We start from the raw sequence: 23795 nt of genomic DNA on the forward strand, positions 1-23795 counted from the left end.
AGAGAGTTTAATCCTTCCTCATAACTGTAGCACACTTTGTTCTAAGCCTTTGTTTGAACAGGCGCTGTCTCCACATGCTGATAATTACAACATTAGATTATTCATGAAATCTAGTGGGTATATTTATATAATTTATAGGTGCTGGTTGGTTCAGTGCCTCATAGGTGGAGACTAATAGTCTTCTGGCTCAATAGCCAGGTTATACAGAACCCCTCTCAGCAGATAATATTAACTTGAAGACGCATTTTCATGTCTGAACTAGTCCGGTAACGGGTCTTAGGGACTATTATTTCCCAGCACAAGTTGCCTCTGGGCAACTGGTATTTTCCCAAGCTCTGCATGTTAAATTGGAAACAGGTTAAATCACTCGGCTGTTATACAAAAGAGCTCATTTTCTAGAGCATCTGTCATTTCATCAGATGCATGTTGTGCAAGATTTAATCAGTCGTAACACACAGGAGGTGACTAACACACAATAATTCAAACCGTTGGTGGTGATGCATTTACAATCAGGCACTGAATTTATATTTTAACATCATCAGTGTAGAGATTAAAATATATCATTATGAGGGTCATAAGGACAGAAGGATGTCGTATGCTGTAAAGCCCTGCGAGGCAAATTGTGATTTGTGATATTGGGCTTTATAAATAAAATTGATTGATTGATTGATTGATTGATTGATTGATAGATAATTACATACACAAGGCTCTGTAGAATAGGGAAGCAGAAGCTCTTGTGGAATTTGATTTATTCTGTAAATAGGTCAGTGGTATAGTTGTTAAACTGGTTTCCACGGCCTGACACTGTTCCAAAGGTAACTTAAGTCCAAGTTAACACATTGTCATAAACAGGCCTAGCTCATAGCACACAGTATGCTCCACAGCTGCTGCTATCCCCTCAGAGTATCTTCAGAGCTTTGTTTTTTTTGGGTGAAGCTGGTTAAAGTACAAACTGTCCTATAACCAGTCCAACTATTGTGTAAACTGCAGAGAAAATGAGGCATAAGTGTCTTATTATCTCCCTTCTCTCTCTCAGAAATTGCAGGGTGACAAACACGTGGAGGCCAAACATAAAGTCAGTTCATTCACTACCAAATCACAGCAGCCTTTTGTCCAAATGTGAGCCTGCGCATGACTCCAAGAGTCTCAGGTTCATCATGCTTGTCTTATCGCGTTCCTGTCATGTGGGCAGAATGTATGCATAGCAGACATAGGTTATACGCTGCGTGCATCTAACTGTTTTTTAGTTGGAGTACCACACTTCCAGGTCCTGTGAGTGCCTGACACCCTTGTGGCTTACAAGATTTTAAAGAAAGGTGGGCCAAATTTGACCTTCAGCTGTAAAGCTGGCAGAAAGAGGAAGTGGATCAAACACACTGTGTGAGCATATTTATAGCCGGAAGATACGTGTTGACTGATGTGCTTGCAGAAATCATTTTGTATCAGCATAATAATTTAAAGAATGTCATGCCTGTAAGGGCCATGTTTACATACACATGAAAACATAGATTTAAATATCAGTTATGTGTCACAATGGCAGCCTCTCAAAAACAGTGAAAATAGCAAAAATGTTCTTATCAGATATTAAAAGCACAATCTAGTGCCAGAGTGGCGTCTTTGTTGAGCATATGTTAGGTTACATAACCATCCCATAGTGTTACTGTAGCCTATACAGTCCTGTGCATGAACAGGAAATTGATTCGAGGACAGACATGAATTGTGCAGTCTGCAGAGGTAGAACATGTCAAAGTACATTTATTCAAGACTGTACTTAAAGGGACAGTTCACCCCAAAATCAAAAGTACATATGTTTCACAGTTCACCACCACTGCCGCCCTGTGTGACGATGACTAAGGGATGAGTGAAATGGTGTTCAGGGTTTAAATTGCAGGTGAACTCAGTCAGGTCAATTAGGGGTTAACAAAGAGTGAAAGGAACCAATCAGTGCTAAAGAAAGGGGAGGAAAGGAGGTGAGGTAAAGGAAGCGAGGCGTAATCAACCTAAATGTTTTTTGTGACTATGTTGCTGTGTTTGCATTCAGCTTCTGGCTTGATTCAACCCTCTGTTTTATGATTCCTCTGCACCTTCTGCTGCCATTTTTACAAGGCAACTCTCACCAGTACTCACACTACTACACAGCATTTAGTCAAAAACAGATTTGAACCACTAGAGGGATCAACGTGTATTTTTTCTCTCACTCATCTCCTGTCTCTGCCTCTTGCATAACTGACCCCACCTTAGCCTGAAGCCATAGCCTCCCATTCGTGACAAGCCTCAGTACTGTAACACTTACTTGAAGGAGTCATCTCAACAAACAGAGCTTCATCCACTGAGACAAAGTTTTACTGTGTTTTTTTTCTCACATATTCTGCATCCAGCATCTCTTGTTAGGCGGTTTCATGTACTTGTTTAGAAAAAAGTCCCTTAGGAGTATGGAGAGACACTGAGGAGTGTATTCCATTGGGAGGAGTCCCATGATGCAGGTATTGTGTTTGTAATGTGTGAGAGGGAGTTGGCTCTTTTGGCAGTCACAGAAAGCCATTATTATTTTGGCTAATCTATATTGTTTTTTTTTTTTAATATTTGGCATAAAGTAGAGCTCAGAGTATTTTAGACAGGTCAAATGCACTACTTTCCAAAGATAAATAAAAAAAGGGGGATTCCTGTAGGTTTTGCTGGGATAATTAAACAAGCAGTAACTTATTGATGATGTGCAGTAGACGTGTCCTTGCCTGAATATGACGGTGGTATTTTTGTCAGGGGTCAATAGCCGTCAGTACAACGTGCTCTCCTATCATGTCAAACACTGAAGCAGCAAAATGCAAAATTTACATAACTCGTGGAGCCCCACGACCTGGCGCGCAGGGAAACTCCCCCCACCAAGCCTCTCCTCCGACACGCCCACACACACTCACAGACAGACGGACAGGATACCTGATAGATCTGACAAAGCTGGGCGTTTCCAATCCAAACACTGCAGGGCTTGAAGAGCAAGTTGGCTCAGTCAGTCTGTGTGGATCATCGATTCCCAGCAGATCACCACCAGCACCAGAGCCAAGAGCCGCAGAGCGAAGCAAAGCACAGACCTGAGGGAGCACAGAGCAGGACAGTCAACATGAGCAGGTAAGGACTCGGAGTGGTGTCCAATTAAAGGAGAAACAGAGTCAATTAGCGCATGAATGAGCTGCGCGGACTGATAGAAAGGCTTTCCTTGACGCTCTGAAAGTTAAGAGTCAAATTTGCAGAAGTGAAAGTTAAAAAAATAAGGAAATTACAATCTTGAGTGATTTGTATACTTCAGCAGTGCACTCACATGGGCCATATTTCTGCATCATGTGCACTTTAAGAACATGCAGCTGACAGCACCTCTGTCCTTTTACTTCACTTTGAATGTACTCTTGTAATGGAGTGTTTTCCCAGTGAACTACTTCTACTGAAGTAAATGATTTAAATACTTCTTCCACCACTGTAAGACATAGCCATGTGTCCCACAAAAGTCACTGTAGCAGTTTATTTCTAACTTTTAGTTGTAAACAATTGTGCAACAGAGGGGTGTCAGATAGCACAGTTCCCTTGAGATGTTTTTACTGGTTTTTAATGGCCGCTTTTGGACCCCTACTCTGGAGCTCTGTCTGTTTATTAACTAACTGCCTGTCTGCAACAACAGCAAAGCATGCCTCTGCCCTTCGCAAAACTGAAAGACACTGATTGTGTAATATTTTTGGCTCTTAGCGTGCATATAAAGACCACTTTCTTTTGGCTATTTAAATGTGCTAAATTTAACACTAAGAGAGCACTGAGACCAATGCATGCCACATTTGTACTTGTGTGTGTGCTTTTCTCAGATGTATTTGCACTTTAGAATTAAAGGCGTCACCAGAGCCGAGTGATGCAAATGTTTTCTTAAAGCAACAAACTCCTTGCACCTCTGACCAAGTCATGTTTCATCCCATCACACCATACTTAAGTTGACTTTATTTCAGCAGGATGATCTGCTCAGTATCAGCGCTGCTTTCTAATGAAACCAAAGTTGTAAGCAATTAAAACACATCAAACAGCAGCAGCAACCTGCAGACTTCAGTTTACATCACAGCGCCTGTAGACAATGCATGTGTGTGTTCTCTTGAAGCTGTAACTGATCCCATTTTGTCCAGTCAACACCCAACCAGTGAGCACACAGTCACACACCCTCCTGCTCGCATTCAAGGAGAGTTTCAGAGTCGGTTCCTCCTTCACGAGACATGATGTAACTTCTGTTTCTCAGGGATGCAGATTTGGAAGCCGACTATGATTTCATAAAGACTTGGATCTGTTATCATTGTGTTTTCTATTTTTTTGTGCTACAGGAGTGTGTTGACCCCCTTCTTGGAAATGTCCCATTATACTTGTAACATGATCCAGTAAAGGAAGTGCTGGCCTCCCCTGTTACCCCATACATTGTCCAGAAAGAATTCAGTCAAAGCCAGATTCTTGTGTGCAGCTGTCTTTCTTTACCTCCTTTATATACACGAAAGGAATGGCATGGGCAATGGCAACTTTTAAACTTTGATTAAAATGCCATACTCAATAGCATTTACTGTATATTGCACCGAAACAAACACTATGTGGGCCTCAGTGTGACCTTGAGACATGCTGACAGTCACTGACTTTCTTTTGTACTGGCCGTCTGGAAGGTGTCATACTTCCATCATGCAACCCTGGTCAAAGTTTTCCCTTATCCATACCTCCTCCCTCATTTCCCTGCCACCACCTGTAGGGTTTTTAACTCTTTCTTACATAAGCTGTTGCATAAGATTCCACTGGGACCTCCTCCATGCCTAAATGGGTCCCATTCTGGATTTCATTAGTGCTGCCTTGTCTTTCAACTCCCTACCCCTCAAACCAAGCCCAGCCTTCCTGCAGATGTTCGTGTTCCTACCTCTGTGAATACCAGAGGGGACCCAGTAATGGGTTCTGTGTGTCCACATATGGACGGGGGGCTGCAATAGAATGGCAACTAGGGTAAAGTTCAAAAGTTATGTTTGGTGTTGGTGCTAAAGTGGAGAGGTTTGACCATGACAGAGTCCAGATTCACTGAAGGTTTGCACAGGGGAAAGTGTGTTTTACATGAGTGGTTCATGCTATTTATTAAGTGTGCATGTTTCTACAAAGGCATTGATGTCACACAAACATGAACAAAAACAACATGTAATCTTTTAAAGGAATAGTTCGACATTATGGGGAATTACACTTTACTCATATGCTTTGTTGATGAGAGTTAGATGAGAAGATTGATACCACTCTCACATCTGTATGGTAAATCTGTAGCTGCAGCCAGTTAGCTTAGCTTAGCTTAGCACAGGGATGTCCAAATTTTTTTGAATGGGGGCCAGCTGCCTCTTGCATCAATTGGGTTATTGAAAAAATAAAAGTCCAGACAAATGAGACAAACGCAACTGTTTCATCTATCTTACGAATGTATTCAACTTGCCACCGCTCCTTAAAGTGGCGGCCCTCTCTGCGTATTTGCTGTGGCCATGTCTGCTATCTAGCAGGAAATGTCTGCTTCTGAAAATAAATTAGTTCCGCCTGCATAGCACCCACTTGGTGCATGGCTGCAACCAGTACGATAGTCTTACCATTGTGAGGTGAAGTGGAAAAATGCATCGCGATCTTGCTTGATTAATCAATGTTATGCGACAGACCACATGTAGTATATTTTGAAAATCAAGCTGCTGGCCGTACAAAATCTGTCCACGGGCCACAATTGGCTCCCGGGCCAGACTTTTGACATGCCTGGCTTAGCATAAAGACTGGAAACACAGGAAAACAACTACTCTGGTTCCATCCAGGGGCACCAAAATCAGCCTACTAGCATCTGTAAAGACCAATATTTAACACTTTATATTGTGTCTGTTTAATCCACACAAAAACCGAAGTGTAAAAATGAAAAGAAGTTTTTTTTAAAGGTGCTAGAAGGTGGATTTCCAGTCTTTATGCTAAGCTACTGCTAGGTTTAGCTTCATATCTAGCACACAGACCTGAGTAGGGCGGGGCAATCTGTCAATATTATATAGATATCATATTGATATTGTGATGTGAGGCAAGATATCATCTTAGATTTTGGATATTGTAAGTGTTTTCTTTTCCTGGTTTTAAAGGCTGCGTCAACCCTACAATATTACTGCTATTAATATTAATGTGGAGGTATTTGGTAAAAATATCATGATATTTGTTTTTTTTTCCATATTGCCCAACCCTAGATAAGAGGGGTATTGATTTTGTCGTACAACTCTTGGCAAAAGGTGGCAAGGAAATTTGATTTATGTAGCCCAATGTCATGGATCACAAATTTGCCTCAAGGGGCTTTACAATCCGTACAGCGTACCACACCCTCTATCCTTGTGAACAAGCACATTTTCATGCTTTAGGGCTCTAGTTTCGCCGAGTTTTGTCTGAAGCAGGCAGATTTTTGTTTGCAGTTAGTGATGGGAGGTGTTTGGGGTTGGTGTGCTGTGAGTGTACACAATGTCCTCTTTGAATTCTTGCTGGTGTCACGACTTGATTTACTCATCAACAATAACCCAATGAATAACAGCTGAGGAAGAAATTTCACAAACTGTCCCTATCAAAAAATTTCCTTGAGGTTGATCTGAAATGTTGGAAAGGTTGATGTCTCAAACGAGTGTCGGGAATTCTTGTAGATTTGCGTCAGAATATGTAAACACGAGTTGTTTGCCTCATGGACGGATGTTCTTGTAAAAACTACAACCAGATACTACAACAGAAAATTAAATTGTGGATCCAGTGCTGAAGTTTTAATTGCCTTAGTTTAAGTTGAATAGTATAAGGGGGATTTATCATTAATAGACACCCTGACACGACTCCCTGAGGTGCAGAAGATTCAATGGCTTGCATCAATTACTGGCTCTTGAGCAAAGCTGTTTGCTCAGAACACAATGTTACTTTGGAGAGGAACTGTGTATCATCCAATCACCAGGCAGAGCCGGCTCGCCCACATTTCATATCTGGACCCAATTATGGCTCATTCTAAAACTTCCCGCTCTTAAACCACCGAATACCATGAAGCACAATGAAGGGAACAAGGGAAGGAGTGGAGAATGCGAAAGACAATAGAGAAGGAAGGCAGGAAGTAGGACACAATGTGTTCAGCATTACGGACCAGAAAACACTCTGAGACGCCTCAACATGATAGATGTGTTTTGTCAATGTCAATAAAAGCATGATTTTAATTTGGCTCTTATTCGGCGTCCAAATAGTTTTCATCTTAGTGAGTCGCAACATTTATCATTCAACTTCTGGGAAAGTGTTTTTGCAGTACATTTTCCAATTAACTTGTTTCAAAGATGTTTGACTTAATCATATTTTACTTCTTAGTTGTCTCTGAATGCAAGTTAACTGACCTAATACAAACCGCTCACAGAAAAGAACATCTACACTTTGTTCTTTGCCATTGAGCTTTACCCCGTGGCAATCTTTTTTGTGACTGTGATACGCACTCAAAATTAGTTACCATTCAGTGTTTAAATAGCTGCAAACTCTCATGCATGTTTTGTTCTTTGCAGAGTTTGTCTTCCAACCAACAATTTTTACTGTGCCACAGTGGTGATGTAACTATTTACATCTGGTGCTGCCTGAGGGAGCATGTGCTGTTCATTTAGACAAACATGTGACCGTTAATTTCATATCCCACTAAATGCGCAGAAAAAATGAGGAATTATGAAGGAAAGGACTAACTCTTAAAACTTAATTTTTTATCTCCCTAAAACATTTGATCTTAGAATTAAAGGCATGTTAGGGATGTAATAAGAACTATTCTTAATTTGACTGACGACTTGAGTTATTGCCATATCTTTGAACATCTCTTTCACACTGTTAAACTCGCTGTACAATTATTGGTTTCCTTGAAGATACGGAGCCGAATCTATGAAGCTTTGCAGATTAAACGGAGTCGCAAAGTCACCCAGCATCTATAAACTCTCCAAGGAACCCTGAGTAACATCCTGTCTTGTTTCCCCGAAGACTTTCATGCACATGTGAAAGAAACAAACAGTGATTCCACTGTGTCTAGTGCAACCATTTTTCCAAAACATCACCTGTACACATTGTACTGCCAGTTTAAATACTCGCACAGCTCAGAGCTGCTTTGTAAAGTCAACAGAGAGGTTGCAATTTTGTTTACTGTGTTTCCACAGTCAGAATTTTGTCTTCTGCAGGTACAGTAACAATTTAATGTTATACCAGCAGAACTTTACTGTCATGACCTACATCATCTATATCGTTACAGGTTGTGCAATCACTGTTGCAAAGATGGACTTCAAACTTTGAATAAGCACGGGGCTGTCCATTCTGTTAAATCCTATGAAAAGTGGGGCATAATGATTCACCCCTGCAGGACTTTGGTGTAGGACACAATCAGGCAGCATTGCAATAGGTTACTTTTGCTTTTAAGGCTAAAAGTCAGACTCTCTGTTCTGTTCTATCTCATACAAATGTTTGTGTTAGGAACAGGACAGAACAGACAGCCAAAAAATGATTGTGTTGACTTAATTGATTTTTTTTTTTTGCCAAAGTTGTGTTTGATTTGCAACTTGCAGACAAGCTATCGTCATACTCATGAACCAACTACACACGATCGTCTTTTCAAAGTGACATCTATTTACAAAACAAGAGCATCTCGTGTTGAAGTTGAAAACATTTCCGATTTATTCCTCAAAATCTCACTTAAAAAGAGCATTATAATCATGTTTTGATGTTCCCCAGTGACTTCAAAATGCAGAATCCAATATTAAAGGCAGAGTTGCTATGAACTATTAAATTAATCACATACTATTTCCTTATCGATTAATCAGTTTGAGTAATTTTTAAGGGAAAAAAAGTTTCTTCAATGTGAATGTTTTCAGGTTTCTTTACTTTTCACTCCTCTATGTCAGTAAACTGAATATCTTTGGCTTGTGGACAAGACACTTGAGGACGTGTTCTTGGGCTTTGGGAAACACTAATCGGCATTTTCTGACACTTTATAGACCAAACACAAATGAATAAAATTCAGTCAGGACCACTTCAGTCAAAGAAAACTTTATATCCATTTGCAATTTGATATCTGGCAGTATGGCTTTATTCTGGGACCTCTGTGCCCTTCTCTTTTGAAGGTGGAGGGAGCACACATCTCCGCCCTCCCTGCACCTGTATGGAAAGCTTAAGGCTGAGAGAGTGCTCTCTCCACCCTTCCAGGTGCATGCGAGTAAAGCCTGAGGCAGAGAGAGCAAACCTACCTGCCCCTCCATGTGCCTACAGGGAGAGCAGCAGCAAAAACCCCCTGGGAACAGAGCAGAGCAGCATCAGTGAGACATGGAAATGACATTGATAAGTTAGATGCAGCATTAAAAAAACACAGGTGGCAGGTTGAGGCGGGTTGCAAATAGGCTTGCAGAGGAAGCAGCAACAGTAGGCAGGTCAAAGGAGTTTAAATTGGGCACCCTGACTGAGATTTGCCGATTGGTTGCATACAAAGGAATCATGATCCATTAGTTGACTCCCCTCCATCAATCAGCTGATCGGGCTGCCTGAGATCAGCTGGTGTAGCTGGGATGTGAGCTGAGCTTGACACCGTGGGCCGTGGCCTACCTGAACTAACGCTATGCTCAAGTTATCGTCAAATGAAAATAATTGCTTGTTGCTGCTTTATCAAAAAGAACCTTTGATAACGTTTGAGGATGTAATCATACAATTATAAACTTTTCCTCCCTGCAGATGTCTGATCAGCAAGGCAGAGGTGCAGGGCTTCATCGAGAGGTGTATGATAGCCGTAGACACCAAGCCGCATCACGCCCGCAGCCTGGCCGAGGTGCTGGTGGAGGGAGACCACAGAGGCCATTACAGCCATGGACTCAACAGGATGGGTCAGTGAGGCCGTGAAGCTTGTCACTTTATCTGCACATTTAAAAAAGGAGGCTAAACTGTAACACTAATAAGCAAAACTTAAAACAGTTTCCAGGTAATTTTGTCCCCTAAAGACCCCATCTCATGTCATCAGCTAAGCTTAGAATTTTAGGTCTATATATGAAAACAAATCTCTCAGCTTGCCTTTAACTCCTTGATTTGGATGTTTTTTGTGTCTATATTTAAATATGGTTGTCATTTGTTCTCACCGTCTCCATATTTCTCGACAGACATGTATGTAAAGGACATCAAGACAGGAATCTGTGCCAAGGACGGTGAGCCAGTGGTGGAGAAGGAGAGTGTGGCCACAGCACTGGTGGATGGGAAGAACCTCCTGGGTCCTGTGGTGGGAAACTTCTGCATGAATCTGGCCATTAAGAAGGCAAAAGAATGTGGCATCGGCTGGGTGGTCGCACGCGGTGAGTCTGAGCATCCTGATGCAGTCACTGTAATTGTTTTAGAATGTTTTAGAAACTTGAAGGGTGCGTAACTGCTGCACTGGTACAGCTTTATTGAAACGTACACTGCACAATGCATTTTGATTGACTCCAGGTGTTTCCTGGTTTCTGTGAACTCGTGTTTTACAGGATGCTCAGGTTTCAGATGCAGGTCTGTATTTGGCTGAAAGTTAAGCTTTTATAAAGGGATTATCTTCACTTTAGAAATATAAGTAGAGTGGAGAGAGTACAGTGTTGTATAACAGGCGGAAGGAGGAAGAAGAGAAACCAAAAGCTTTGTAGAGCCTGAGCAAGGAAGCACTGAGGAGGAAAAAGCACTGATTAATTAAGTTTTGTTTATCAAAGAAGAACCAATCATGCTGAATAAAAATAATGAGAATATATATTCACTGTATGACCCTTTTCTTTCTTAGGCTCCAACCATTACGGTATTGCCGGATACTACTCAATGCAAGCTCTGAAGCAAAACATGATTGTGAGTTAAAGGTTTTCTGCCTTGATGAATTTAATTTAAACAGATTTTCCTCCATTAAAGGTCCAGTGTGTAGGATTTAGAGGGATACATAGTCAGAAATGGAATATAAATTAAAAGTATGTTTTCTTTTTCTTTTCTTAAATAAGCATCATTGTGTTTTTATTACCGTTAGAAGGAGCTGTTTTTATCTACACAGGGAGCGTATCCTCGTCTGTGGAGATCACCATGTCATACCACTGTGTTTCTACAGTAGCCCAGCACAGACAAACCGAACACTGGCTTTTGCGTCAGCCACTGTAATTAGCAGCCCTTCTGGAAAAACGCAGATTTTTAACAGGAGTCTGCTTCATTTAGTGTTTTTACTGGTTTAAATACCTGGTCTGTTTGTTTTGGAGAGGAGGAGACCTTTGTGGATAATTCGGCTCCTGGTAAAAACCTCCTGAATGACTGGATCTTAAGTCATCAGGGAAAAACGTGAGCACACATTGGGCTAGTGGCCTGTCTGCGATGAGCTGAACAGTGTCAGAGAAGCATGGATTTGTAACGTAAAACTGCTTTAATTAGTGTTCTTACCTGTTTAAATCACCAGGACTGTTTGTTTTGGGGAGGAAGAGACCTCTGTGGGTAATTCGGTATGAAACAGTGAAGAAACCCTGAGCACAAGGCTATGCTTGGCACATAGAAGTTTTAGTTGGTTGCAATCTTTAATCGTCACTGCTTGAGGCCTCTAAATCCTACACACTGCTTCTTTTAAATAATGGAATTCCATGTGCTGTTCTCCTAAATGGTTTTAATTGTAATGACTAATCATATTCTGACCACCACAGGGCATGTCATTTACCAACACGTCCCCACTTGTGGTACCCACCCGTGGTAAAGAGGTAAATTTATTATTTATTCTATTAGATAAACTGCACTTCATGCCATTAACGACTTCTCTGTCTCATTCTAATGTTGCAAACTTTCTGTTAATAGTGCACTTTGGGCACCAACCCCATCAGCGTGGCAGCTCCTGCAAACAACGGAGACAGCTTTGTTCTGGACATGGCCACGTCAGCAGTAGCACTTGGAAAGGTGAGATCAGGTTTATACTGATAAGCTGTCAAGGATGCCTCACACACAGGACATGACTTCCTCAAAGTCAAGTAATATTACCTGCACCAGGGGAATTTGACTGGGTTGTTTGTTTTAGCGCCACATGTTTGTTTGTCCAATCGGCATCTAGATTGCTATTTAAGATGAAAATAGATTCTTTGAGTCCAAGGATGAACTGATTAGATTTTGCTGATCAAGGTCAAGGTCACTTTGACTTCAAAAAGCCATGGACTGTATAATATACTGGACGTCACTCATTGCTTTGTGGATTCCCATTTTGGAGCCTTTAGTTTGGCATTTTGGCCGTCGCTGTGGTTTTTCTTTGGAGCCAGAATGACCAAATTTGGATGAGAGGGTCCCTTAAAGTGGCCCACCCTTAATTGTGTGTAACTTTAAGCTTTAATAAAATGTGAACAGGTGAGTTTCACCCCCCGTACAGATGTCATAGAGGGGGAAATTTGCTATAGCGACCATAACCGTTTTTTTTTTTGTTTTTTGTTTGGTTTTTTTTGTACCAGGCTTTAAACATGTTTATCGCCACTGTAATATTGGCCATTTTAACATGGGGGTCTATGGGAATTGTCTCACTGTTGGAGCCAGCCTCAAGTGGCCATTATAGGAACTGCAGTTTTTGGCACCTCCATGTTGGCTTCATTTTTCAGCCCCTGTGGTTGCTGCTTTTACAAAACACGTCTTTGGCCATAGGTCAAGAAATTATACGCTAATCATGACAAACTTTCACACTAATGTCTCATTGACATTTTATATCCAAAAGGTCAGAGGTCAACTTCACTGTGACATCATATTGTTCTGCATGTCTTCTGGCCATTATTCAATGCCATAACTCAACAGAGACATTTGGGCAGATACTGAATTGATGACACTAATCTTGGGTGTCCACCTTTAAACTGTGCTGACTGTATAGATCTTCTATGCAATATTGAAGATGTTAGTGAAGCATCCATGTTTTAAAATATGTAGCTTCTCTGCAACAACATTCCTATTTGAAGCACTGTCCACTGTCATGGCTACATATGAGTCTTTGCAGACATGGATGTAGACTGCAACTTGACTGGTTGGTGAAGACGCACAACCAAAAGGTGGTAATTCTACTTTGAGTGACTGAAGCACATCCTTGTAACCAAATGAATAGGGAGTTGAGAGACCATGTAGAGTTACAGTAATACGTTGAAATACTTTTTTGAATCAGCCACTAAAATTGGTTGCACCATGGCGACTTGGGGTGTAATCTAACTAGTTTGGATGTAAGGCATGTGACCACTCAGCGCTCAAAGATAGAGTTCCAACATCACGGTTACTGAGCACATAAGCTTTCTGGCTTCTTAGCTAGATAGATATTGAAATATCATATTAATAAATGGCATGCAATTACCAAAAATGATGCTGTGTGGCAGAAATGATACTGCTTTACCAATAATGTGACATTTTATCATTTACACCTACCCATAGGGGCATTAAGCTTTCATTGTAATGCATTAATCACAACTTAACTAGGCTACGTTTGACTAACACACAGCTGGTGCAACAGGCTGCACTTTATCTATTCTGTAATGTGCACTCATCAGGTGCTTTGTAACTGCGGTTTTTAAAAGCACCCTGTGTCGATGCTTTATGTGCACAGGTGGAGCTCCATGAGCGCCGTGGAGACCCCATCCCTGAGGGCTGGGGCTGTGACGCCCAGGGCAAGCTGGTCACTGACCCTAAGAAGGTTCTGAGCGGAGGAGGACTGGTGCCCATCGGCGGCAGTGAAGAGACAGGTCAGAAACCAGCTGATAGAAGTCTGCACAGGGGGAAAAATCCTGCCCATGTTTTTATTTTCTTCATTCGGACAGCATGTCATTGAAATATGATATTGACGTTATATTGTTCTGTCTGCAGTTACAATTTGCTCACATTCAGATTTCATGTTGAGATCATCCTCCTGTCCGTCTCTATCCTCATGTATGAGTTGTGTAAAGACCGACCCATACGAGAGGTTTAATTTTTGTCAGAGCACTTCTTTTGACTGAGCTCTTCTTGAGTCAAAATATTTTTTCCATTTCAGTTTACAAGTTGTAGAGAGAGAGAGAGGTTCTTGTGTGCACGTTTTTACATCTTCTCTCGTGGGTCTCAGTAGGAATATGTAGGGGTGAAAGATGTGATTCAAGAGGGAGGTTTTTCATGAAGCGACAGTTTTCTCATGCTATGATAGAAGAAGGGAAGTAACAGCAGTCCTGACCGGGGTGGGATTAGACACCATACAGGAGTTCTCTGTCTGAATAATAAACTACCTTTGTTTCATTCACCCTCTCACATTATCAACATCTGACGTTTGTGTGTGTGTGTGTGTTGTAATGTTTGTGTTGTTATCCTCAGGAGGGTACAAAGGCTACGGTCTGGGAATGATGGTGGAGGTGTTCTGTGGTATCTTGGCCGGTGCCCAGTACAGCAATAATATCCGCACATGGAAAGTAACAGACCGTGTTGCCAACCTGGTACGTTATTTATTCATTTTGGCTTTGGTGTTGTGTTTTAGAGGACATACTGACCCCGTTTTGTCCCCTTACTGTCTGTGAATGGTTTACCTTTAACTGATAGCTGCATTCTTGTCTCTAAAATGGAAAATAGATGTTAATGCACAACCTTGATGCTAGAAAAAGTCGGGATGCTGTGTAAAGCATAAATAAAAACAGAATATATTGATTTGCAACTGAATACAGAACAAAGACAAGATATTCAATTTTCAAACTTGTGCATATACACTCATTCAATTTGATGCATGTTCACCACTGTGTGACATCACCCTTTCTTTTGGTTTTGAAGTTAGAGACTATCCGTGTGATAGAGTGGGCCGAAATCCCATCTGAACACTGAGAGATGAGTTTCCGCATACAGGAAACACCCTGAAGCTGGCACTGAAAACAAAGACTTCGTCAAATATTAAATATTAAATTAATTTCAGTTACCGTCTCCAGTACTCTTTTATCGTGTCATTTCACTTCATTGCACATGATATTTATGGATTGAAATGTTACAATTTCTTTAATCTGTGCAGTTTTATTTATTGAGTCAATATCAATATCTGTGTGGAAATATGTTTAATGAAAAAGATTCTGACGTTTTGAATACTTAATTCCCCCACTGTATGTCAAAAGGGATTTGTATATCATTGCATTCTGTTTTAATGTACGTTTTACACAGTGGGTTTGTATATAGGTGTCAAACTTACACACATGCATTCCTAAAATGTTGCGTAGAGCTGCATTTATCTGTTTTAATGGACAGAACTTCTGTTGGTTTGCAGTTGCATTACCTCTGGCATCATTATTGAAGTTCACTTGAAAGTTGATTGGGGCCAGTTAAAATAAAACCTGCTGGTTTGACAAAGTAGATATGTTACATTCCTCTAGTCAAAGTGTCAAAACCACCACTGAGCAGTTGCCCTAAACAAACAGCTGTCTTTTGGAATTATTTCCCAGTTAACTAAGCAGCAGGGATATTTGGTAAAAGTTCCCATACTGATGATAAAATCCAGCTCTTGACTCGTTACATTTGTTAATGCACAAGAGAGGTTGCTTTGTGACACAGTGATGATGAGCTGTGACAGGTGAGTTCAACCTTTACGTACTGAACCAGTCTTTGACAGCCAGTGTAATCTAAAAGATAAGCACAATCAATGAGCCCGACGTAGGCCCAGTTACGTCACTTGGCGGCTCTCTGTACTGTTTGTATTGTGTCATTTCACAGTGTTGTCATCACCTGTTTTGTGTTCACAGGGTCAGTGCTTCGTCGCGATCAACCCAGAGAACTTTGCGCCCAGGTTCACTGACAGGATGACAGACCTGCTGTCCATCCAAAGAGGATTGGATCCTGTGAGTAGATCCTACTGCTGCACTGTTGATATAGAAAATAATAAGGGAAAAATGTAGATGTCCAACAACTGAAACATGCTCAGTTTTGTAAGTGTTATGAAAACTTTTTTTTTCTTTTTTTTTTTTTACTTGAACTTTTACATACCAGCACAGGTATCTATCAGGGTTGAGAAAAAGGACAATTCATTCATTAATTTCCCGTAACTGCTTGTCCTGTTAGAGGTCACGGGCGTGCATGAGTCTATCCCAGCTGACACTGGGTGAGAGGCAGGGTACACCCTGGACAGGTCACCAGACTATCACAGGGCCGACACATAGAGACAGACAACCATTCACACTCACATTCACACCCACGGATAATTTAGAGTCACCAATTAACCTGCATGTCTTTGGACTGTGGGAGGAAGCTGGAGTAGCCGGAGAAAACCCACGCTGACACAGGGAGAACATGCAAACCAAAGGACTCCCTCACTCTAGGTTTGATTCAGGAACGCTCCTGCTGTGAGGTGACAATGTTAACCACTGCACCACCATTCTTTAATGATGCAGCTGCCTTCATGGAGATCATCTCGAGTAATGTTTGACGCCACAGTCCCTCTTTCAGCCGCTCTACGTCCCTCCAATTAGTCGCTGTCAGTCTTTTAGCTGTCACGCATCTGGGTGTTAAAATTTGTTGTGTTCAGACCAGGTTCCTTCAACAGTGTCTTTCAAAAGGCTGAAACAAAGATTTGGTTGTCACTGCTGTTTGTCGCAGGCTGACGCCGGCAGTCCTGTTCTGGCTGCTGGAGATCCAGAGAGGATGAACATGAAGAAGTGTGAGGAGATGGGTGGGATCCCCTACCACATCAATGTCGTCAACTACATGGTAAGAGCTCCAAAAGGGTCTGAAACATGGAGGACAAGATTCATACGACTCTCATGTCTGCATCCTCAGCATAGAAACAGAATGAATAGAAAGGACATTGAAGTGTTTGCTGTAGTCAGTTAGCCAATAAAAAGGGGAATGAAGATTGTTGTTTGCTGTTAAGGTGACAAGAGCATAGATATATAACTTCACATCAAAGAAAGTAAATAATTAAACATTCAATCCCATACGTAACCAAAAATTAATATACACTATATAGGCTACAATATAGACGTTTGTGTGTTTATCCACTGTTTATCTAGTATTTAATGCCATAATTGCCAAACACTATTTCTCTTTTTTTTTTTTATTCAGAAATATTTATATAGGTTTTCAAAAAGGAAAAACCTGCCAGGGTTGGGCAGACACATTACACAGCGCCACACAATGTACATCAGTGTGCAGACAGCCTTTTCCTCTCACCCATCATCCTCCTATCCACAATTATTTCCTTCCTTAAAATATTTCTAAGGCACAAGGTCTAGAATTTCATATGCTTTCATCTGCGTTTTATTTTATTGTATGTAAAGGGCTGAATTAAAAGACATTGAGAGCTGATATTATGAGGGTTTTATGAAAATGAGACAAAATGGGTCCCCAGGTCTTCTAAAAAAAATTCTGTGAACCACTGGCAGAGAAGCGCAGCATCTCAAATTTTAGATGGGACATTACACCTTGAAGCCACTGGCCAGGTGTGGGCAGAGCAGCCTCCTTCCATTTGAGCAAGATGGCGCTTGGCATACAGCAGAGCAAAAGACACCACATGGTGCTCTGCAGATGTCAGGTTGGGATCCTCTCCATCAGCAGTGCCAACCAAGGCAAGGACAGGGTGTAATTCTAATTTTTTTTAAGGATTTTAGAAAGGGTATGGAAGATATCTTTCCAAAATGTTTGTAAGTGAGGGCACAGCCAGTACATATGGATCAGGGTGGCATCATTGTTTTTGCATTTGTCACAGGTGGGAGTTGTATCAGGGTAGACGCTAGATAGTTTGTGGATGTCCCAGTAAGCTTCAAACATGCAGTAGTACAACCTTTGCGGAAGAAGCTTGGCCTAGATAGCACTGTTTTAGCAAATTTCAGGCCCATCTCCAAGTTGCCTTTTGTTTCTAAAATCCTGGAGAAAATTGTCTATGCACAACTAAAAACTTTCCTTGATGATCACAATATTATGGAGGTTTTTCAGTCTGGTTTTAAAACTTTGCATAGCACTGAAACTGCCCTTTTAAAAGTTTTTAATGACATTTTAATGGCAAATGATAGTGGCAGCTATGTTGTTCTTGTCCTGCTCGACTTGACCGCTGCCTTTGACACTGTAGACCACAACATTTTTTTAAAACGTCTGCAGCAGCTAGTGGGCATTGGTGGTAGTGCCCTGGACTGGTTTAGGTCCTACTTAGCCGACAGGACTATGTGTGTTGGTCTTGGTGCCTGTGAATCCTCCTCCGCTCTGCTTTTATATGGGGTCCCACAGGGTTCAATTTTAGGACCCTTGCTTTTCTCCATGTATATGCTTCCCCTAGGGTCTATCCTCAGAAAGCATGGTGTCGCTTTTCATTGCTATGCTGATGACAGCCAGATATATGTCCCCCTGAGTAAAAGCGATGCCTTCTCCCTCAAACCCCTGCTGTCATGTCTTGAAGACATCAAAGCCTGGATGGCCGTAAACTTTTTAAATTTTAATGGAAAAAAACACAGAGGTGATGGTGTTTGGTCCCAGTGGCTCCTGTGTTTCCTCCCCTGTTGATCTGGGTCCTTTGGCAGTTTATGCGAAGTCTACTGTTACTAACTTGGGTTTTAAGATGGACAGTGAATTTAAATTGGACCGCCAAATTAGTGCAGTAGTAAAGTCGAGTTTCTTTCACCTCAGGCAGCTTGCGAAAGTGAAGTCTTTTCTTGCACATCAGCACTTTGAAACAGTAATCCATGCCTTCATCACGTCTCAGATGGATTACTGCAATGCACTTTATTTTGGAGTTAGCCAGTCCTCCCTTGCACGTCTCCAGTTAATTCAGAATGCTGCCGCTCGTCTGCTAACTGGAGTACGAATGAGAGAGCACATTACACCTATCCTGGCCTCCCTCCACTGGCTGCCTGTGCACTTTAGAGTTCATTTTAAGATCCTTTTGTTTGTTTTTAAATCTTTAAATGGCCTCGTCCTGCCCTACTTCTCTGAGCTTCTTCACCCCTACGCCCCTGCCCAGTGCCTCAGGTCAGCTGATCAGTTGCTCCTTGAGATACTGAGGTCCAAGCGAACACTTAGAGGAGACCATGCATTCTCCATTGCTGCTCCAAAAATGTGGAACAATCTACCTCTGCACATCAGACAGGCATCCTCACTGTCTGTTTTTAAAACCAACCTTAAAACCCACTTTTACTCACTGGCTTTTAACCCAGCATGAGACCTCGTTCTGTTTTTATTTGTTTGTTGCTGTTTTTATTGGGTTTTTTTGTTGTTGTTTTTTTAACTGCTTTTTATTATCTCACTGTTTTGTTGTTCTTATGACCTCCTATGTACAGCACTTTGTTTCAGCTGTGGTTGTTTTAAAGCGCTTTATAAATAAAGTTGAGTTGAGTGGATAGTTGATCAAAAGAGACAAAGCAGCCATCTTTGAACATGTCTTTGAACCACCTAATGCCTCTCCTGTGCCAAAGCAAAAACGTTAAATCAGACTGAGATGGGGTAAAGAGATGATGAGAGGAGACCGGGCTCCAAACATAATGTCTAACTGTGTGTCACAATCTAAATGCCTTATATCCTTCAAACATATAAAAGCTATGGAGGAAACAGCTGGCCTCCTGGCTGTTGGAGGTAGCTTCATACTTACCGTACAGACATGAGAGTCATATCCATCTTTTCATGTAACTCTCGGGAAGCCAATAAACCTATTTCCCAAAATGTCCAACTATTGCTTTAAGGAAAAAGCCTTTGAGATTGAACTTGCTCCACTTAACTTTTGGCATTTTATTCCTGCAGAACGAATGTGCCAAGAAAATTGGTGTCTGCCCGCTGCTGCCATGTGACAATCTCATCTCCAATTAGTCGGTCTGGTCAAGATTGTCAGCGTTGGAAATTTGTCTCATCTTGAAGACCACATGGAACTACTAAGGAATGCAGCTTTTTTTACGCACACTATACATGTCGACAGTGATATTGTATTCATTTTAATAGCACCTATCAGGTATTTTAGTATTCTTAACCTTCAGAAAAGTTTTAATAAAAACATTTATGGAGGCAGGACATTTGTGACATTACAAGGAACATATCAAATGTGTTCCTTTCTTAAGGGACTCTAAAACTGTTCGTGCCTTGAGACACTTGAGAATGTTAATTTTAACGTTTTCAAGATGCAACTTTGACAGTGAAACACGCACATTCTTTGTCTTAAACTGTTGTACGTCGTAGCTTCATGGCTGATGGCTGGATGTGAATGTGCTATAGTTTGAGTAGTGCTGTTGAAAGATGAGCTAAAGCCACCGTGGTTTTGTCATTCCCTGTCAGTGAGCTGCAGTACCATTTTTTAACTGTACGATAATCGAGCCACAATATGACAAATTAAAACTATTTTTTTAAATGCTGCGAAGCATTTGAAAATAGCCATGACGGTGTTTTGCTAATTTTATAAAGTTGAAGTTCAAACCCTCTTTTTACACGAAGGTCATCATAAAAATCACCATGTGCCTTATTCAATTAAAGCCATTTAAATAAACCAAAATTTGTCTGATTTTTTTTTTTTTTTTTAATTTAACCAAATGCCTCATGTTGTCTGAATTAGCCAAGTCAATATTTTATGGACATTCATTCACACGCACTGATGTATTGCCCTTTGTAATGGTCATGCATCATGTTTCTACATTCAACCACCAGATGGCGATGTGAGCTTCAATATTTGTGATGAAACTCATGATCCAATACGCAGCTCAGGAACTTTCCTACTCAAAATAGAGTATAAATGGGAATCACAGACAATGAAACAACAGCATCTATATATTCCAATCAGGAGAGACTTGTTTTTATTGTAAAAAGAATATTTAACGTGCACATAAGATGAAAAATGTGGAAAGTCTTTGGTGGTTAGAGCCTGTAGAGATGGTGTGATTTAGGGAGGGTGATGAATCCATAGTCGAATACGGAACCTCCTCAGGGTCTAGACACTGGTGGTGGTAGAGATGGTGAAGATGAGACTGGAGGAAGATGGAGAAGTGCTGATGATCTGGATGAGTAGAGGAATGACCTGTGTTGAGCTTGTCCTGGACTCTGGATACGATGGCTGGAGGTGAACGGGGTGCAGAAGGGCGCAAAGATTCTGCCTAAAATGACAGAGGAGAGAGCAGAAATTAAAATTTAAAATTTTGCAGTAGCATCCTGATTGGCTGATAGAGATTGTGATGAAATTTGATTGGATAACTAGAAGCGTGAACACCTGCTGATTAGAGGAAGCAATGGAAGTGGGATGGAGAGAATTATGAATGGATGAGCACAAAGAAAGTCTTCCTGATTGGACTTATGCTGAGTTTCATAACTATACATCAAATAAAGTAAGTAGTGAAACATTCAACCCCATGAATAGTTGACAGTTTCAAATACCTTGGTGTGACACTGGACAATAGATTAGTTTCAACCAGCACACTGATGACATCGTAAAAAGGAGCCACCAGAGATCATCCATCCACACATTTAAGGACCCTACCATCTCCTCTAATAGGGCCAAACTCACACACATCACCAATACCGCTGCCAGGATAACAGAGTAAAAGATCAGGGTCATTGCACACATTGCTACCTCAACAGAACAAGACATCACTCACCTACTCAATCACCCACAGCCATAGCTGTCTAAAATAATAGGCCTCGCTGAACAGGCCTGAGTGTGCACTCCTGTCTGTGTCGTTTCTGTGATGTTACAGTGTGCCAGTGTGAATGATGGCGTTCAAGTTGTTGCTGTGGGCTGTGTATCATACTGGGAAAAGTAAGTAGCTAAAAATCACAAATGCATCATATCCTTCAAACATGAAATCAACTTTTTAAATTTAGTGCTGGCTTACAGGTAATCAGTTTACTGTTAAAGGCAATTTTGTACACACAAAGGGAATTACACTGTACACAGATATACAGATGAAGTTGTTATAATGAAATAATTAACAGTATGCACTCCAAAATCCATCACTCTACAGCTTGCATGTAATATTTCTCACCACTAGATGGAGACATAGTCTGAGTAAAGTGTAAGGTAGCTTTATCTAGACAGTTTACATATACAGACAGTTTTATAATTTACATTTACCTCATATTATTTTATAAAAGGATACTGACTGTGACAGCACCCTGCAGACATCATCAATTTTAGACTTTTATTTTTTCCACATTGACCCCACATAACGTAATTGTATATAATCAAAAAAACAAAACACTTGTTGTCTAGCAATGGTCAAATAAAGCGCAATGAAGAAGAAAATAATGAGCAAATATATAAATAAAAGATACAAGTGAGTAAACACGCTATTTTTTATTCTTTTCAGCTGTTGCTGAGAGGTAGTCATTATTTTGACAAATTCAGCAAGATTGGTTGAATTTTGATATTCTTAGTTTTTCATTTATTTTTTCACATGTATTATGTTGATCTGCTCTGTACACACGACATCTATTGAACATCTGTCCATCCTGGAAGAGTGATCCCTCCTCAGTTTCTCTTCCCGAGGTTCCTACCGTTTATTTTTCCCCTTTTAAGGTTTTTTGGGGGGGGAGTTTTATCCCTCTTATCCGCTGTGAGGGTCCCAGGACAGAGGGATGTTGTATGCTGTTAAACTATGAGGCAAATTGTGATTTGTGATATTGGGATTTACAAATACAGTTGAATTGAATTAAAATTTAATTTTCAAATTCAACATTAATTTTTGTAGAATTAATATTTCTCTCATCATCAGTGCTTGGACAAACATTCATAACCCAGTCATAAACTATATAGATTCCTCTTTGATTTTTGCAGATTATCAATACCACACTAGTCCTGTGCACAGACTGGGTTATAATTCCTATTATAGTTTTTGTATGAGTCTGTGTAGCTCTATGTTATGTGTTATGTATTCATTCAAGTTTGTGCCTTTAGTGTATATTTATGATGATGATACACTCAAAGTAAGTCAACTACAACTTTTATAATGTCTTATGTATTTTAACATTGTGACTTTATTGTAAAGTGTTTTTGTGCTCTTCTTGTAAATCCTTTCTCCTCCCTGCATGTTAAAGTCAGTTTGCAGTTGAAGCAGCACATTTGCACTGAACATGACAGAAGAAAGACCTCTCCAAGAGCCACAAGGGAGAAGGGGGACTGGGCAGTGACAGATGCCCAGATCAGGACCTTAATCTCCCATGCCAAAAGTCCTGGCACTGGGCCCCGGACCCTGGATGTCCCGTTAACAGTCGGCCGGCCGCAGACAAAAGAAGAGAAATCAACAAATCAATGGGCTTTCAGCCGCACCGGGGGAGGGGAAAGGAGGTAGAGGAGGGTGGGGGGGTAAGTGAGTGCTGGGCTGGGCTCGGCCAGGTCTGCGAGTGTGTATGAAGGGGATGCATGGAGATTAGGTTTGTGCTGAGGGGGAAGGAGGCTGTGTGCTGGGTGGAGGGCTCCGCCGAGTCCAAGGATTAAGGGGCCGTTTCAAACACTCGTTATAGGGGGCAGACTCGGAGGTGTGTGTGCATGGATGGATAGATGGATTTTGGGGGCCTAATCTGTCCTGGCCTTGGCCTGGTGCCCTTGTGCGGATTAGACGGGGGCCCCCAGGAGCCCCAAGAGCAGGGCCGCTGGCTAGGATTAAGCAGATTCTAACAGGTGTTTTCTTTTGTGGTGCTGAGGGGGGATCTGTCCATCACTCACTGAACGAGCAAATCATGAAGTGAGCGTCTACTACTGATGGGGCGAGTGATGCCAAAAGGGCACGACATGTGTGTGGGGGTCAGTGTTTGTTTTTGGACACTGCTGGCTGCTCAGTGATGAGTGTGTGATGATGTTTATCCATAAAGCAGGGTCATATCTGCAGGGAGTCAGTCAG

The 23795-nt window shown here is 41.2% G+C and overlaps 1 protein-coding gene across 1 annotated transcript; it reads left to right on the forward strand.

The window, feature by feature from the left end:
* The first annotated feature begins 2930 nt into the window (after positions 1–2930).
* On the forward strand, positions 2931–20461 carry LOC125887769 (uncharacterized oxidoreductase YjmC-like). Its single transcript, XM_049574829.1, has 11 exons — positions 2931–3123; positions 9754–9902; positions 10173–10361; positions 10814–10875; positions 11703–11756; positions 11851–11949; positions 13613–13748; positions 14347–14465; positions 15747–15842; positions 16597–16707; positions 19723–20461. The coding sequence occupies exons 1-11, from the start codon at positions 3116–3118 to the stop codon at positions 19786–19788; spliced, it is 1089 nt and encodes a 362-aa protein (XP_049430786.1). The 5' UTR covers positions 2931–3115; the 3' UTR covers positions 19789–20461.
* Positions 20462–23795: the final 3334 nt, after the last annotated feature.

Source organism: Epinephelus fuscoguttatus, linkage group LG4 (assembly GCF_011397635.1).
Source record: "Epinephelus fuscoguttatus linkage group LG4, E.fuscoguttatus.final_Chr_v1".
NCBI classification, from domain to species: domain Eukaryota; kingdom Metazoa; phylum Chordata; class Actinopteri; order Perciformes; family Serranidae; genus Epinephelus; species Epinephelus fuscoguttatus.